The sequence below is a fragment of the Orycteropus afer genome, unplaced genomic scaffold (genome assembly GCF_000298275.1).
Source record: "Orycteropus afer afer isolate SDZICR_OR568_19922 unplaced genomic scaffold, OryAfe1.0 scaffold00085, whole genome shotgun sequence".
Taxonomy (NCBI): domain Eukaryota; kingdom Metazoa; phylum Chordata; class Mammalia; order Tubulidentata; family Orycteropodidae; genus Orycteropus; species Orycteropus afer.
The window spans coordinates 8229996-8247316 of NW_006921672.1; the positions used below are offsets into that span (position 1 = coordinate 8229996).

Below are 17321 nucleotides of genomic sequence, written 5' to 3' on the forward strand. Positions count from 1 at the left end.
CCTCTTTCATTTCACGAATGTAGTAAGCTGCTCCTCCTTCACAACGGTGTAAGCGATCTGCATAGCTTGGGATCTAGTATTACAGAAATACAGTGAACTGCTGAAGACTATGCACCAAAAATGCATCCAGGCCTTCACTGAAATCTCAGACATACTGGGATTGTTGCCATAGAAAATCATAAAATATTTTTCCCTGAGACAGACACCATGCTATAAAGAAGGGTAAGCCATTTGTGCAGTCTGAGGTGGTGGTGTTTGCCGTCAAGTCAGCCCCGACTCATAGTGACCCTTCCTTGGGTTTCCGAGGCAGTATCACTACGGAAATAGGATTGCCCAACCTTCCTTCTGAGGAGTGGCTGGTGGGTTTGAACCGCCAGCCTTCTGGTGAGCAGTCAAGTGCCTTAGGCACTATGCTACCAGAGCTCCTGAGGTGGGATGTTTTAATTACTGGCAGCACATGAATGAGTGAAGTATGAGCCTAATGCAGAAGCCTTTTAGAAATATCAAGGCAGATAACATAAAGCACTAATCTATCAGGAATTCAGGATTCTTGGCTCTGGTAGAGGCGTTCATAAAGCTGACTCTAATTTGTAAAGGGGTCCCATGAAGTTGTCCCTGGAAGTAGAATTATTTTCCTAACACAAGTTCTTAAGGGGGAAAAAAAAAAGCTTTAGCAAGCAGCTGCCGGTGCCATTTTGGTGCACACTTTGGGGCAAGATCAAAATACCTTCCTGTTTTTTGTTCCTTTCCACCATTCTTTTCATATTCACAACTCAATGGTTATAGGAAAAACTGAATGCACTACCATTTTCACATGAAAGAAATATGAAACATGTATTCATACACACATACTCTTCTGCTTAATACCCATAAATTAAAAGGTTTAAAAAATAACTTGTGGTTACTGCATAATCACATTAATTTAAAGCTGGAAGAGATGTTAGTGATCATCTAAATCCCACTCTTATTTTATGATTGAGGAAACTTAGTCATAAGAATTAAGAGATTCACCCAAAGTCACACAGCTATTAGTGGCAAACATGGAATTAGCAAACAGTTTTTGTGGCCTCTGCTACTCTAGTGCTACTTTTATAATCACCGCAGCACTTCTCCTTGATAGCATGTTGCTGGTTATTATTAGTGATAAAAATGACCAATTTATCTGCAGACCCAAGATCAGACTTTCAGGAAATCTTAGAATACAGCAGTTCCATTTAAAATGGGGGGGGGGGATGCCTGATCAAGGAGAACCTTCAGAAGAGGGGCTCCCCTCTATGCCCCACCATAAAGCTCAGTTTTGATCTAACAATAGCTATCCCCAATTCTTCCCCGGTGGGGAGGGGGAGACTAAACCACACTTTTTAAACTCTTTCATATTTCTTATTTAAAAAAAAGAAAACATTAGCAAGTTTGCTTAGGCTCTGAATGCCAATACTCCACAAAGGAGACCAAGACCTTTTAAGTAGCTGTTTTATCTCCAGTTGGAACAGCTAAACCATTTTCCCCAGCAGACCCCTACTCTGCCAATCTTGATCAAAGAAAACGGATGCCATCACTCACAGTGGACAACTTTCCGGAGTTTCAATGATGGTCTGTATTTAAGACCACTGGCTCTTCTGGTATAGAATTTTTCCTAAAGACATTTGGTTTAACCCAAAGCAGCTTTTAATTGAAGACGGGAGGGTAAAAGATGGAAGCAGAAGTGTCATCAGATGAGTTGTTATTATTATTATTTTACCTGTGCGTCGACAGCGGATGGATCTGATGGTTGGAGAATACAGTCTTCAGTTACCGGTAACAGATACTTATGTTATGGCTGTTTTTTTCCTTAGACTATAATTTGAGATGGGGAAACTATATCCCAACCCCTCAGCTTTGTGTTAAGTGCAGAAGGGCAAGGCTTCCCAGCAAGGTCAGCTGGTCAGCTGTTTGTCTCTGTGGATTTGGGCATTTGACCAAAAGGCTTTTTCCACATATGGCTGGTGTATCTCAGAAAGAATGTCCCATGCAGTACAACTGGGGGACTGTTCTGACAGGCAACGACCTTCAGTGGATGCCTAGCCATTCTACTACTGCAAGAGGTAATGACCAAATAATTCACTGGCTTTTAAATATCATAAAATTCAAGTCTCTGACGGGAAAACAAAGGTTTCACAAAAGTGGTATCACAGAAGAGTTGCAAACAATTTCTGAATGAAGACAATATTTCTCTGGCTGCCCTTGTGAACATGGACTCTTTGGATCCTCAAAACAGTATGGAAAGGAGTTTGGAACTGAGTTAGTTTTGGAGTGATTTGATAGGTAGGGGTATCGGTTCTTAAGAATGATGTGGAATACTTAGGCACTTCTCTAGGATGATATTCACTTCAGCATGGCTCTGTGCTCTCCTCTGGCTATGTGAGATGAGAACTCATACCTATCATGACTTCGATACCCACACATGTTACACTCAAAAGGGTCACGGAAGCCATGGCAACCCATGTGAATAGTGAACATCACATAATCCAGGAAGAGGACGCGACAGTGGTCACACTGATACACATCCATTACCTCCCCCTCTTTGCTGATTACTCTGATGGAGTCTCTTGGACAGAGGGGTGGGGGCTTGAGGAGTTCATAAGAACGGGGGACCTCCTTCAAGAGTGGCATCCCATTGCGGGCCCGAGGAAGAACCATGTGATTTTGCTGGTAAATATGATTTTGACGCTCTTCGTGGTTACTGTCAGTGTCCGTAGAGTCATGGCCACTGTTGTTGGGGGAGAGACCTCTTTCAGAAGGTATGCTCTTCTCTGACAGGTGCATGTTCTTCTTCTCCAGGTCCTGGGGGCCACCATTTGGCATCTCAGCACGGGTGAGGGCAATGGGATATATACTGCTGATAACTGGAACCATCTCTGAGGTGGGAGCAGGTGGTGTCTGGACTAAGGGACGCAGGGCTTCTGCTCCGAGATAGCTGATGGCGTTATTGATGGCTTGGTCCATCATTCGGGTCTGTATCATCTCACTCTCCTTCTCGTACATATAGCTGGAATTATAGTTGACATCAAAGCAGTGGCGCTTCTCACCTAGAACAGGTGAAAGAAAGGGTTACAGAGACTTTCAAAAATTACTTCCCAAAGTTCTCAAAAAGTGAAGCAGAAGAAGGGGGAAAAATAAAAAGTGAAGGATCACCCATCCCCAGAAGAATGTTCCTTCCATACAATGCTGAAGGCTCAGGAGATGCTGGCTTGTAGCAATACATTTCTACAGTCAAAATAAGCCTACAGGCAAAAGGGAGGGCCAGAGGCCATTAGGCTGGGACCAATACACAGTGTGTCCACTGCATATAACAGAGGAGGAGAAAACGAAGCAAAGGCATAGGATGGAGTTTAGAGGGGCAAGGGAGCCCCCAGTGTATGGAAGCATGAATGCCTCACACATCGTTTATGAACTCTTAAAACACAGTCAACTTCCAACCTCTTATTTTCTGTTTGCTATTTTCTGCTTGCCATATTTGATTTGATTTCAACTCACAGTGACCCCTCCTTGGGTTTCCAAGGCGGTATCTCTATGGAAGTAGATTGCTCAGTCTTCCTTCCAAGGAGTGGCTGGTGGGTTTGAACCTCCAGCCTTCTGGTTAGCAGTCAAATGTATTAGGCACTATGCCACCAGACTATATTAGATAGTCAAGGGGATGCAAATGCCACAAAAGTGGGGCTGCTCAGTGAATGGCCTTGACAGGTTTTTAAATAGTGAGAGGTAAGGAAAACAACCCAAAAGCTCCAAGCTACCACTCAAAACACGCCGGTCACCACACTGACAGATACTGCAGTAAAAGAGCTTCAAATGCAGAAGGTTTTAGGAAAACTATTCATTTCATAACATGAAACATTTTTGCTCAAAAAATGTGTCAACATGTATGTGATCATACATAGCTGAGATCGGTCATTAGGACCTAACTCACACTTAAGTGATAAAATTTATTTGTGGTTACCCTCTCCTGCTTCTTATGTCAAACTGCTGAGAGATTTTGAAAACAGAGTTTAGCCACCTTCAGAGCGTGTGGGTGCTGTGTGTTAGAAGGCTCTCTGACCACAGTAAAGGCAGGAACAGGGTCTGCAATGACGGCCACTGAGCTCAGTGGTGAGTGGCTGGTGGAGGGAAGAGAAAGCATAGAGCTTGTATCAAGTGCTGGAAGTGAGGCTAAGGTTGTTGCTGATGCTTTTTTATTCTTTAGACCCTGGATTCTAGAGACATTTGCTGAACCATATCCTTCTTTTCTGTACCATTCATTCCTAGGCCTGTTGCAATTTAAAAATCTGTCAGTGCCCAAAAGTAAAAGGCTCATTAATGAAAGCAAACAAATATATAAGAAAATAAAAGGACCAGAATAACTGGTTCCTGTTTCTGAGGTGTCTCCAGTGCAATGGGAGAGAAATAAAACCTGCATATATGGAACGACAGAAAAATTGTATATTAAAAGCTGTAAACAGGTTGGGCTGCTTTGCTTTATGAAGGCCTTTGATTTCATTCTAAATTCCAGCAGAGAGTAACATGACTTCTATTAAAAAAAAAAATATATATATATATATATACACACACGTACAGGGGCAAGACCTTTTGGTATAAACTGTATATTTAAGTGAAAGGAAATGCAAAAAAAATTCAAGAGTAGTTAGGGAAGAGAAAGCATTCTGGGAAAATCTAGATGAATGGATGAACGGGTCTTGATGAAATGGTTAAGATTTAGATTTTCAAGTTTTAGATTTCAGCCATTCTAAGGACAGAGGATGGGGCAGCGGTGGTTCTGCGGTAGAATTCTGGCTTCCACACGAGAGATCATGTTCAGGTCCCAGCCCATGCACCTCCTGTGCAGACACCACCCATATGTCAATGGAGGCTTGCACCTTGCTATGATTTGGACAGGTTTCACAGAGCTTCCAGACTAAGACGAATTAGGAAGAAAAGCCTGCCTATCAATTTCTGAAAAACAGCCAATGAAAACTCTAAGGATTACCACAGTCTGATCCACAGTCCATCACTGAATGACACAGGACCAGACAGTGTCTCATTTCATTGTGCCCAGGGTTGCCATGAGTTGGGGACCAGCTAGACAGCATCTAACAACAACAATAAGATTTAGAGAGGGGCCATGAATGAAAGCAGGGAGGTGGGATACATAGGACATGAGTAGGGAAGGGTAAGAGAATCTGGCTAACGTTGTATCAAGAAGCATGAAATAAAGTATTTCTCAAACTTATTCATGTATTTCTTCACATTCGAACATATCCACACACCAGGGTAGTGTGGTCAAGAGCCTGTGCTGAAGAATCAGATGGGCTGGGTTTGAAGCTAACGCCATCCCTTACTAAACGTGTGACATTAGGCAAGCTGCTTAATCTGCGCTGCCATGTCCTCGTATACAATGGGAATAAAAGCTGTACCTATGTCACGGGGTCATTGGGAACTACTTAGAACAGTGCCAGGCACACTGAAAGCACTTGGGAAATGTTAGGATGGTGGTGGTGGTTTAAATCAGCTCACTTTCTTTTTTTTTTTTTGCTAAAATTAAGGGGAAAAATTGTAAGAAAGCTTTATATCACCAATACAAACAGATACCAGAATTGCCTGCCATAAATAGAAGGTAATTATGAAAAATAAAGACAATGAAACAGCACTTTATTAAATTTTAATAAATAATACTGTATTTTAATAAAACTACTGTGAGTAGAAAACTTTGATCACTCTCTCTTTGTTAAAAACAAAGATTAATGTTAGAAGCAACTAGCATCAATTTAAGTCTAAATCTTTTTCTTTGGTATGATTGAAAGAGGACTTAAAGTAACTTTCTTACCATGTGGACCAAGTTTTTTAAACATCCTGTGTGCCTCCTGGCAGTTTGCATCCCACATTTTGGGAAACACTGAAAAAAGATAAATATGGTGGGGCCAAATGATGGGTATTCTGAGTGACCAACCACAGTGTTTGGACTTGAACAAGCAACAAACCACTATATGTCCTCAAGCAAGAGACTCATGGTCAAATGTAATTTTCAGGATATTAATGTAACAGCAATGAGTAAATTGGAACCAAAGAGACCAGTGGCCCCTGCATCTCCACCGCCTTAAGGCTAAGGTGATAGCTTCTAGATAAATACCTGAGGGAGAGGAAAAAAATATGCAAAGAGAAACACCCTGCAACTCCCTAACAAGCAACAGAAAAGTTCGCTAGAGCAATCAATGGTTCTTATTCAACTTCCAGATTGGATATGTCTTTGATTAAGACCATCTGTAAGAATACGACAGAAAACTCGAAAGTCAGCTAACATCACAGAGGGCCACAGAAGTGACGAAGTTTGGTTTCTTGGTCTTTTCAAGGTAACTTATAGTTTTCCAATGTGACCAGCTCTACTCAACTCCCCAAATATCAGGGACCCCTTTTTATCTTCTCACCTAATGAAGAGGGCCCAGAAAGTTTCCGGGGTGGGGCAGGCACATCACAAACCCTGCTACTATCTTTTCTCCCAATAGCTGCTTTACTTAACTAGCCCTACAGTTTCACAGCCAATACCACCTGCAGCTTATGTCAGAAAATAGCTGAGTGCTAACGTTGCCAGAAGCACACGTTAAGAGGAAAAAATAAAAAAACCTGGATGAGTGGAAACAGGCGACTGAGCTCTGTGGTTAGCGCAGAACATTGTTCATTGTTAAGAAGATGGGGCAGCCTCAGAGCTTCACGTGCACACAACCTGCCATCATCAGATCCCCTCATCTCCGAGTTACGGTAACTGGAGCGGTGCAGATGATTATCAGTCACCTGTAGACACGATGACTCAATGTGTATGAAACTCAGCAGGGGTAAGCTACAGTAATTGAAAAGCCAAGAGCTCACGTTTCTTTAGTAACACACTCATAAAAAAGGTTAGTCAAACCACAAGAGTGTAACTGCTTCCAAACCCGCACGGAGCCTCTAGTCCAGTTTCTAGTCAAAGTTGCACCACACCTTTGAATGATTCATGATACCAGCTACAGGCTGAATTAGAGGCCTTCTTCCAATGAAAATACAAACGGCAACAGCAAGTCCTAAGTTTAGAAACCAAGGCTGCTTGGTTGGCTTTCCCTACCTATGATTTTTTTCTAAAGGTTTTAATCCCTAGTATCTAGGGTTTGGCAATTCTAAACTGAGCAACTCTCCGACCTGATTTGCTGCCATGTGGTGAGGGCATATGGTTGCTGGCTTCAAACTGGAAGTACCCGAATCGCAGACAAGAGCTAAAAAAGACCTTAACAGAGTATGTAGATTCAGATCTCTGCCTTAAGGGTTGAGGAACAAGATCCACCACCTTAATCCATTCCCTTTTGGTCTATATTTCACAGTGCCTACCACTGTGCCTTAGATGTAGTAATACTACTGATAAGAGCTACTGTGTCCTACTATATGTCCAGGGCTGTCCCACATACTGTGTATATTATCTCATTTTATCTTTAGATCAGTCCTAAAAGATGTGAATCATCATCTCCTAGTCAGATGAAGAAGCTAAGGCACAAACCAGCCTATCAACTTTCCAAGGTCATTCAGCTGGTATATGGAAAGCCAGGGATGCAGTCTGAGGGTGTGTGTACCTCAGTAAATGTTGGACCCTTAGTTGGTGTTTTCCTGCTGCTGCCTTGCCTTTGGCTGCACAGCCACTGCAACTTCAGGTTCTTAGCTGCGGTGGCTTCCATGAGTAGAGGAAAAAGAGGCTTGGTGACAGCAACTGTGCTTTGTTCCACATGGACCAGCACATGTAATCAAGATTTAGGATGCACAGAGGTGGTGTGATGTCTATAGAGTGTTTAACAGAGTACCTGGTACAAGTAAGCAGGCAGTAAGTGGCAGATCTAGTATTATTATTACAATTTGCATAGCACCATGTCAGATGCTTTGAGGAATACAAACATAAACTTATGATTCAATAGGGAGGTGCAGCATTTACACAATTTCTTTAAAAATCAGTATCTCTAAGTAGTACATGGTGGAACAAAGAGAGCAGGGAGAGAAAGACAAATATGGACCACTTTTTAAATATGCTACACTTAATCTGGAACAAATGTTCCTCTATTCTTTCAAGTCTCCATGAAATCTGAGAGGCTGTAGTGGTGGTGGCAGTCGTGACAGTCATATACATAACAAAAAAGCAGGCTGTTAAACTTGCCTTGAGTACAGAGGGAGAACAGAACAGAGAGAACTCAGGGTATGGGGATGTGGACAAGGTGTCCTTAAAAGACTCTTAAGGGAAGACGTAGAAGGCTGGCGGTTCAAACCCACCAGCCACTCCTTGGAAGGAAGATGGGGCAATCTACTTCCGTAGTGACACTGCCTTGGAAACCCAAGGAGGGGTCAATACCAGTCATGTCCTACTCAATGGCACATAACAACAACAACAACAACAAGAGACGATGTGGAGGGTGTTTCAGATAGAGCTCAAAAAGACTAATTACATGGAGGTGGGATGAGTAGTTCACTGTGGCTGAAGCAAAGAATCTGTTGTTGTTGTGATGTGCCCTCAGTTGGACCTGACTCATAGTGACCCCTCCTTGGGTTTCCACCGCCAGCCTTCTGATTAAAAGTCAAGTGCCTTTTGACTTGTGCCACTACGCTATGCTACCAGAGCTCCCAAGCAAATGATTAGCTGGTTGAAATGATAAAAAGGTAAGGTGGAGACAGCCTGTGGGGGGCTGGGAAGGAAGTCTGGTTGAGTTGTGTGGGTTTTATCTCAATAGGGAGCCATGGAAAGGTTTCTGAAGAGGGAGCAAAATGATTAGAACTACAGAAGAGTAACACAGCTCCAACATTATAGCACCGTGATGGGGTTTTCCATAAGTTCCTTCAATCACTTAAGTGCTTTTGCTGGTACATTCATACTGTTTTGCATAGGTATCATCACTCACTCTTACTGCAAGTCCATTACCACCACCAACCCCGCCAAAAAGAAAGTCAGGATAATAAGGTAAATGGAATATCTGATGAGCATGATGACTGTGATCTCATTCTAAACAGGACTACAATCACTAGCCCATCTTCCACATGGAGGAAAACAGAGGGTAGCCACAGAACAAGAAGCAGGAAGAAGACAGAAGAGAGAGCACTGTGGGGGCGGTGGTGAGGAAAACTGAGCTGGAGACCACATATTGCTGCTGCAGAAGCTTCTGTCCTCTGAGACCCTGTGAAGTGCCATTTGGATGTCATCTGTCCTGATGGAGTCACCAGGGGAAGACAGTTCTTTCCTCAAGGAAACATATCCTTAAGGGAGAACTACTGCCTTTCTTCAGGGGGCTGTTCTTCCAGTAGCTTTCAATGAGCAGACTTTTCCTTGTCAAAGCCTATGTGGCGCCATGACATGCATTGCTCTTGATGCCTCCTGGGGAAGGAAGGCCCTGGGCTGTGGCACCTGACGGTCCCACGTTCTGGTCTGAGTCTGTCACATACCAGCTGTGTCTCTTCTCTCCGCTCATCCTTCCTCACTAGTAAAAGATCTTTACTGGGTGGTCTCTAATATCCCTCCAAGCTCTAAAATGCTACAACTTTATAATGCTTACAGGACTATGGACTTTAGGCTTTGGGAAGGGATGGGAGAAGATAATTTTTGCTCTTAGAAACAAGTAATAAAACTGCTTCCTGTCACTCTATTAACCAAAACAGACGATTTTTCATTCCTTACTTCACAAGGAGAAGTGATGGTGTTTGCTCAAGTGTCAAAACCTCACTAACATGTTTACCATGGTGAGTGAGATCTTTTTTCGTGCTCTTTTCAACATGAAAACGTCCCTTAATAAAGTAATACACACACACACACACACACACACATATATTTTAAATGAGATGCTATAATAACCACTTTAGTCTGAATAACACATCTGTTTTTGGGAAAATAATGAAAATCAGGAAAAACAAATACACAGAAATAGAGTAATTTTCCCTCCCTTCCTCTAGGATAGAAATGTGGACCCCATCTTGAGTCAGGGATTTGAGGAAGTAGTCAAATAAGTTCAAAGCAGGAGAACAAGATTCAGAGGAAGGAAAACCCCTAAAAGATGTGAAAAGTCAGGTCTTCTTGTCCTCTGAGAAAAGTAGCTAAGAAGTAGTATTTTGATGATGTTAAGATGGTGATTTGATGGATGTGTGTCCATTTATTTCCTATTTCACAGAAACTGATAGAACATTTTTTGGAGAATTAGACAAAAAATGGTTTCCTTTTTCTTCTACTTGGGCAATTTAATTTCACAGAGGCATGCTATCTGTTTCTAAATACATTTAGGCTTAATCCAATCTGTCCCCCTTCTCCAGTCCATCTCTAAAGGAGCCAAGTGCTGCCTACTGGTGATACCTCTCGTCTGCCAGGAGAGTCACAAGCTGACCTGATGGTGTAATTTCACCTTTACCCTCACAGTTCAAGAGGTCAGGGAAGCCAAGGTTGGTTTGAGTGCTATGCAACTGTCAGCAAGGATTAAAGGGAGTGACTCATTCTTCCTTCACACCTTACCCATTGGCATTTCCCTGGCAGCTGAATCTGTTCAGAAACTGATGCCTTGGAGAGGAAATACAGGAGAACATGGAGAGGTGAGGTGAAAAGAGGACAGGAGAGGGGAAGAGAGGAGAGGAGAGAAGAGAGGGGAGGGAAGGGGAGGAGAGGAGAGGGGAGGGGAGGGGAGGGGAGAGAAGACCAGCCCCAAGTCACTTCATCTCTTCATCTCACACCCTGTGTCACAGATAGCTTTCCCTTTTTTTCCCCCTTGACATTACTATTATAAAGTTTGATTTTCTGTTGCAAAGGTTGATTCAGTTAAATGATTCCAGGGGTTTCTTTTATTACATTTCTTCCTCTTAAAATAAAGGTTCAGGGTATGTTACTGCTAGGTTAGAACAGGGCCCAGGAACAAGACCGTCACATACACCAGGGGAGCATTATGACCACCTGCACGTAGTGCTATCCTAAGTAAAATATATGAAAGTTCAGCAAATACAACTGTTTTGTAGATCCTCAGATTTAACATTTTCCTCAAAAAAACTTTAAAACACGTAATATGATTTATAATAATAAATACCTTATCTGTATACATCTCAAGAAAAAAAGCTACCCCACACATGGACTTTAGAAACAAAGTGGTTTTAATTGCTGCCTTAGATTTCTCTCACAGACTTGCAGAATGTTAGCCCTGGGAGGAACCTTTCAGATCACTTCCCCACCTATCCAGTCTCCTCCTTTCACACATGAGTCAACAGAGGCCCAGAAAGGTGATATGATTTGTCTAAGCACATGCAGGAAAGAAATGACAGAGCTAGAATTGGAACCTGGGTCTTCTGACTTCTAATCCAGGACTCTTTCAGACCAGTTCTTTTTCTATTGCACAATACCACAATTTACCAAAAAAAAAAAAAAAAAAAAAATTCCCCCAGTTATTCTGGGCCCTAGAGTCCTGAGGTTGCTATCTCAGCTCAAATTATGAGCTATCTCTACTGGGTTTCTTGATTCCAGCACAGCGAGAACATGATGGTTCAGGAGATGAGAGAAATCAGTACCTACAAAATCAGCACTTCTCATGAGTCTGGAAATGAAGGAGTGAAAACTCTCTAGTAGAAATGATAACAAGCGGAACAGATCCCTGAGGTTTTGTAGCAAGAGGCAAAAATGGCCTGGGTTTGGTTATATGAAACACGTTGTTTTAAATCCATGAAAATACCAAAATGACTTAAACTGAGATGGGTCTTTAGCTCAACTAAAAGTTTAAGGCAGCTGTAAGAACTAGGTACCTTCTCCTATACTTTAGTTCTTATAATAGACCAAAATGCATTGACCATAACGCTACCTCCCCCGCCATCTCTCCCCACATTTCTAATCTGTATATCTGTATTAGCTTCAGTGATTTGTAAGATCAAAACGTTCCCATCTTGCTACATACAATGACTATCCAGGCTTTCTTTTGTACTCTAGTCACCACCTCACTGCATAACCAAAGCTCAGAAGATATATGGGGAGTGTTTTAAGACAGCTTCTTGGGACCACCATTGACCCACTGTGCCTACACTTCATAACTACCCGTCCCCCTGACATGTCTTACTGACGGGAGGGAAGAGGGGAAAGAGGAGCGGATGCGTTTAAACCAAAATGCACCAACCTCAGCCAGCCTGACACAATTTATTCTTAAAGTGACTGACAGTGTACAAAAACTTTTCAGCCAATAAAAAAAGAAAAAAGAAATACTATGTAGGTAATCCCAAAATATATGGGCTCTATCAATATATCTGTGATTCACACAGAATGCCTGCACATCTAAAACGATCTGGACCAGAGTAAAATCTAACCAGATTTTAAAATCAAGCAAGCACTTAATGCCTGTACAAGTTTTTGAAAAGAATAAACACAAAATGACTGAAGTGGAAAATCAACTGCAGCAAGTAGCTTTGGAAAAAGAGACTGACAGGTTTCTAAAATATTATTGGTGTGGAGGGAGGTCTATTTTTGTTGATAACTATTTTTGTTCAGTATCACTGACTAGCTTTCAGTTTATAGCAAAATTGATGCATTCAATTCAGCTGCAAACTTCAAATATACAAATCTATTTTAAATTATCATGATTGCATTTATGTAAACATCTGGAAAAGTTTAGAAAACTATCTCTGTCATTCCGCAGTCCTAACACTTTAATGAACATAATTAGTTTTTAGCCATCTCATTCTGCTGTGTCTTTTGACAATGTGAAAACCAGTGGCATAAAAAGTAACTCTATTAAGACATGTGACTAACTCAAACCTTGTTATTTAAATCTATGTTGTCCCAACCACTTTCCCTTAAAGCCAATACTCAATCAAATTAAAAAAAAAAACACACAACTATGGCAATACATCTTTGGACATGAAAAAAGTTTGAATGTATATATATATATACATACAAACACACATACATATACATATATACACACACACACATATAAAATATACCTATCTCCATCTATCTATCATGTGTATGTGTGTGTGTATGTATGTATGTATATATATATATATATATACACACACACACACACACACATGAAAATTAAAAAAATGCCATCTCAAATATCTTACTGGTGCAAATTGCATAAACACTCGCATGCAACATATGTCATTCCAAATAAAGGGGAAGAAGAAGCAATTTTAACACCAACTCCATTTAGGAAATTGGACATCAAATACTCCCACTATCTGTAGTTAAGATTCTGTAGTTAATATCTTTTATTCTAGTCATCAGAATGAACCATGAATAATGAAAGCATACAAGGGAAAACCAACTACCTTATTTAAAGAGATTAAGCTAGGAAGGGCCTGTCCTATGTTATCTCATTCAAACTATCTGCTAACAGCAGCAGGAAAAAGGTTTGTATTCTTACCAATGAACTTCTGAGGCATTGAGCTTTTTCGTTTTGCCACATTGCTTGCTAATCTGTCCAGAACGAGAGCTCTTTCAGTTCCCATCTCTGCTTTGATGTGTCTTGCCTCCACACTTGCTGGTTTGGAAAAATGTAAAAAGAAGAAGGGAAGGAACACGTTGGTAAATGGAAAGAAAAGGAGATGAGCTAGAAGGAGAAGTATCAGAGGTTTGATGCACTCTGTTGTTACCTGTTACTACTGCTCAGAGTGTTGCCCGGGGTACCTGCTGTGGTCAGTGAAACCGGCACAGGGGCACATTCAAATCTTGCAGTCTTATGCTGAGATGGGAAAGCCCGACCCATCCCAACCAGTACCTTCATTAGCAAGAGGAAGTATTAAATAAACAGCCTGGACGTGGTTGGTTGCAAAAAGATAGATAGATGGAGATCTTCTAACCCCTGATCAGCCTTCTTTCTGATTCTGAGTAACTCTGCGTGTGACACCTGCAGTCTGATATAATTCTTCTTAACAACTTTGAAAAAAAAAGTATGGTGTCCTAGATTTACTGCTCTGTTGATGTTAATAGCACTTTTGAAAACAGATATATTTACCCAGATAGCAAGAAATCTACTCAGTGATTTGTGTACTGAAATTCTTTTTTTTTTTTTTTTCTCCCTTTTCTTTTTGTTTTCCCCAGCATGCTCCTCTCAGTGCCTATCTTTTAAATTCTATTTCTCTGGGCTCTGTGTTATCTGTTTCATATGCTCTTCACATTTCAAAATTGTCTCAGCTAATATTTCCCTGAGCAATACTTCTGTCTTGAAATTAAAGAACAATTTGTATAATGCAGCTCTATTATATTTGTAATGAAAAAATGTGAATAAAAACTGCCTGGAATATGGGCAAACTGTCAATACATGAATAGACCTCTGAATAGAGTGTGTCTGTGGCTCTCAGACTTGGCTGAGTATCAGAACTACCTGGAGAGCATGTAAGAAAAGGCTATGGCCAGGCCCCACTTAGAACCATTCAGTTAGGATCTCTAGTATAGGCAACAGTATATTCAAAGCTCTTTAGCAGTGAAAATTGAGAACCATTTAGAAGAGGATATACAAAGAGTGCCAACACATAATCAACTAAACTAGCATACTGGCATGTTATTGTTGTTGTTATGTGCCGTTGAGTCAGACCCGACTCATAGCGACCCTTCCTTGGGTTTCTGAGGCAGTATCACTACGGAAGGGGATTGCCCAATCTTCCTTCTAAGGAGCGGCTGGTGGGTTTGAACTGCCAGCCTTCTGGTTAGCAGTCAAGTGCCTTAGGCACTACGCTACCAGATGTAGTAAAATTTACCTTGGGACAGCAGGCAGTCCCCAATAAGAGCTTATGTCTAAAGTTTAAAGAGAGATTGCAGAGAGACTTGCATTCTCATACACTGCTGGTGGTACTGTAAAATAATACAATCACTGTGGAAAATGTTACGGTACTTCCTTAAAAAGTTAGAAATAGGGATACTATATGATCCAGCAATCCCACTACTAAGAATACATTCTAGAAAATTAAGAGCCATGACACAAATAGATGTATGCACACCCATGTTCAGTGCAGCACTATTCACAATAGTAAAAAGGGGGAAATAGCCTAAGTGCCCATCAACGGATGAATGGATAAACAAACTATAGTACATACACACATGGACTATGACACAAAGTTAAAGAGTAATGATGAACCCATGCAACACAACATGGCTGGACCTGGAGGACATTATGCTGAGTGAAGTGACTCTGCTGGTATTTGAAATACCAGCGGCACAGCTTCTAGCATCATTGTAACACACAAGCCACCACTGTATGACAAACTGACAGATGAGTGGTGGAAAGTAAAATAAGTCGCTCACAAAAGGACAAATACTTTATGAGACCACTACTATAAAAAGTCAAGAAAAGGTTCATACATAGAAAGAAACATTCTTTGATGGTTACCAGGGCATAGGAGGGGGAGGAAGGGAAAAATCACTAACTAAACAGTAGACATATATTGAAGGGAAAAGCAATATACAATAAAGGAGAGATCAGCATAATACAACCAAGGCAAAGGAAGACATTGGGAGGTCCACGAGAGTAAAAAGCAACAACAGTGCATACTATTACACACACAATCCTGCAGTAACAGAAGTAACGAATACTAGTTCACTAGTGGATACACAGGTAAACATGCAAGCTGAACAGGTGTGGGATGGTATATGGGAGTACACTCACAAGTAAATATACAGCTTTGGCAGAGGGTATTTTTACATACATATTTGTATGTGCTGCAAATTTATGTAGTAGGGCATACAGGAAGCAAAGGTATAAAAACTTCTTAGCTATAATCAAATACCTTGAGGGACTGAGATACTGGGCTTGAGGCTTTAGGACTCTGTATGTATTGGGGACATGTAAGTCAAATGGTATAATTTAGTCCACAAAGACAAAATTCTATGTCCTACTTTGGTAAGCAGCAACTGCGATCTTAAAAGCTTGTAAGTGACCATCTAAGATGCAACTACTGGTTTCTCTTTTGTCACAGCAAAGAAAAGTGAAGAAAATAAAAGACTCCAGGAAATAATTAGCCCAAAGGACTAATGGACCACGTGAACGACAGCCTCCACTATCCTATGACCAGAACTAGATGATGCCTGACTACCACTATGACTGCTCTGTTGGGATCAATCAAGATCAACAAAGTCCTGGACAGACTAGGAGAAAAATGTAGAATAAAATTAAAATTCAAAATCATAAGACAGACCAGACTCATTGGTCTCATAGAGACTGGTGCAACTCCGAGACTATGGTCCTAGGCACCCTTCAAACCTGGAACTGAACCCACCTGTGGGGATCACCTTTCAGCCAAACCATCAACAGACCTATAAAGTGAACAATAATACCCGTGAGGAATTGTACTCCTCAGAACAATTAACCATATGAGACCAAAAGGGCAGCATTTGCCCAAAAACAAAAGCGCAGAAGGCAGGAAAGGGCAGGAAAGATGGGGGGACGGAAACGGGGAACCCAGCAGGGAAGTAGGAAGAGTGCTGTTACACTGAAGGGTTTGCAACTAATGTCATACAACAAAATGTGTATAGATTGTTGAATGGGAAACTGATGCGATTTGTAAAAACTCACCCAAACTACAACAAAATGTTCAAACAAATAAATTTAAAGACATACTAGCTGTTCAAATATAAGCCTTTAAACTTTAACACACAGTATCCCTAAACTATACTTCAGCAAACTTTTCCTATAAAGGGTCAGATAGTAAATAATTTAAACTTAGTAGCACACATATGTAGGAGAAAGATGTGGCAGTCTACTTTTGTAAAGATTTATGGCCTTGGAAACCCTATGGGACAGTTCTACTCTGTCCTACAGAGTTGCTATGAGTTTGAATTGACTTGAAGTCACACAACCACCACCACAACAAACTGAAATCCAGTATTCATACATTTTAATCTCCCCATGGAAGAAGAAATTGAAATAAAGTTGAAGAGATCAGAGTAAAAACCAAACCAGTTGCCATTAAGTTGACTCTGACTCATGGTGACCCCATGTGTATCAGAACAGAGCTGTGCTCCACAAGGCTTTCAAAGGCTAATTTTTGGAAGTGTATCTCTAGGCCTTCTTTCCAAGGCACTTCTGGCTGGACTTGAACTGTCAACTTTCCAGCTAGCAGCCAAGTGGATTAACTGTTTGTCTCACCCAGGGACCAAAGCAAGTGATGACAGAAGAATGTATTTCCATCCCCCAAATATATACACAGATTTGGAAATTGTCAATACTCATCCCATAGTTGAAGACTATGATGTATTTGCTGTGTGAAGAGATTCTAATATATACAAATGCCACAAATGCCACAGTCTCTCAGACTTTCAGTACCACAAACGGACATCCCACAGAGAAAACTAGCCACCTCTGCAGTAA

At 41.2% G+C, this 17321-nt stretch overlaps 1 protein-coding gene across 1 annotated transcript in view; it reads right to left on the bottom strand.

Annotated features, from left to right (window-relative positions):
* Positions 1 to 2361: 2361 nt before the first annotated feature.
* The window catches only part of IKZF3 (IKAROS family zinc finger 3), an 84104-nt gene continuing 69144 nt past the window's right edge, over positions 2362 to 17321 (bottom strand). Inside the window, exons 9-10 of the mRNA XM_042781106.1 lie at positions 13383 to 13499; positions 2362 to 3065 (exon numbers count right to left, since the gene is read on the bottom strand). Coding sequence (XP_042637040.1) covers positions 2362 to 3065; positions 13383 to 13499 — 821 coding nt within the window. The remainder of the gene's footprint in view (positions 3066 to 13382; positions 13500 to 17321) is intronic.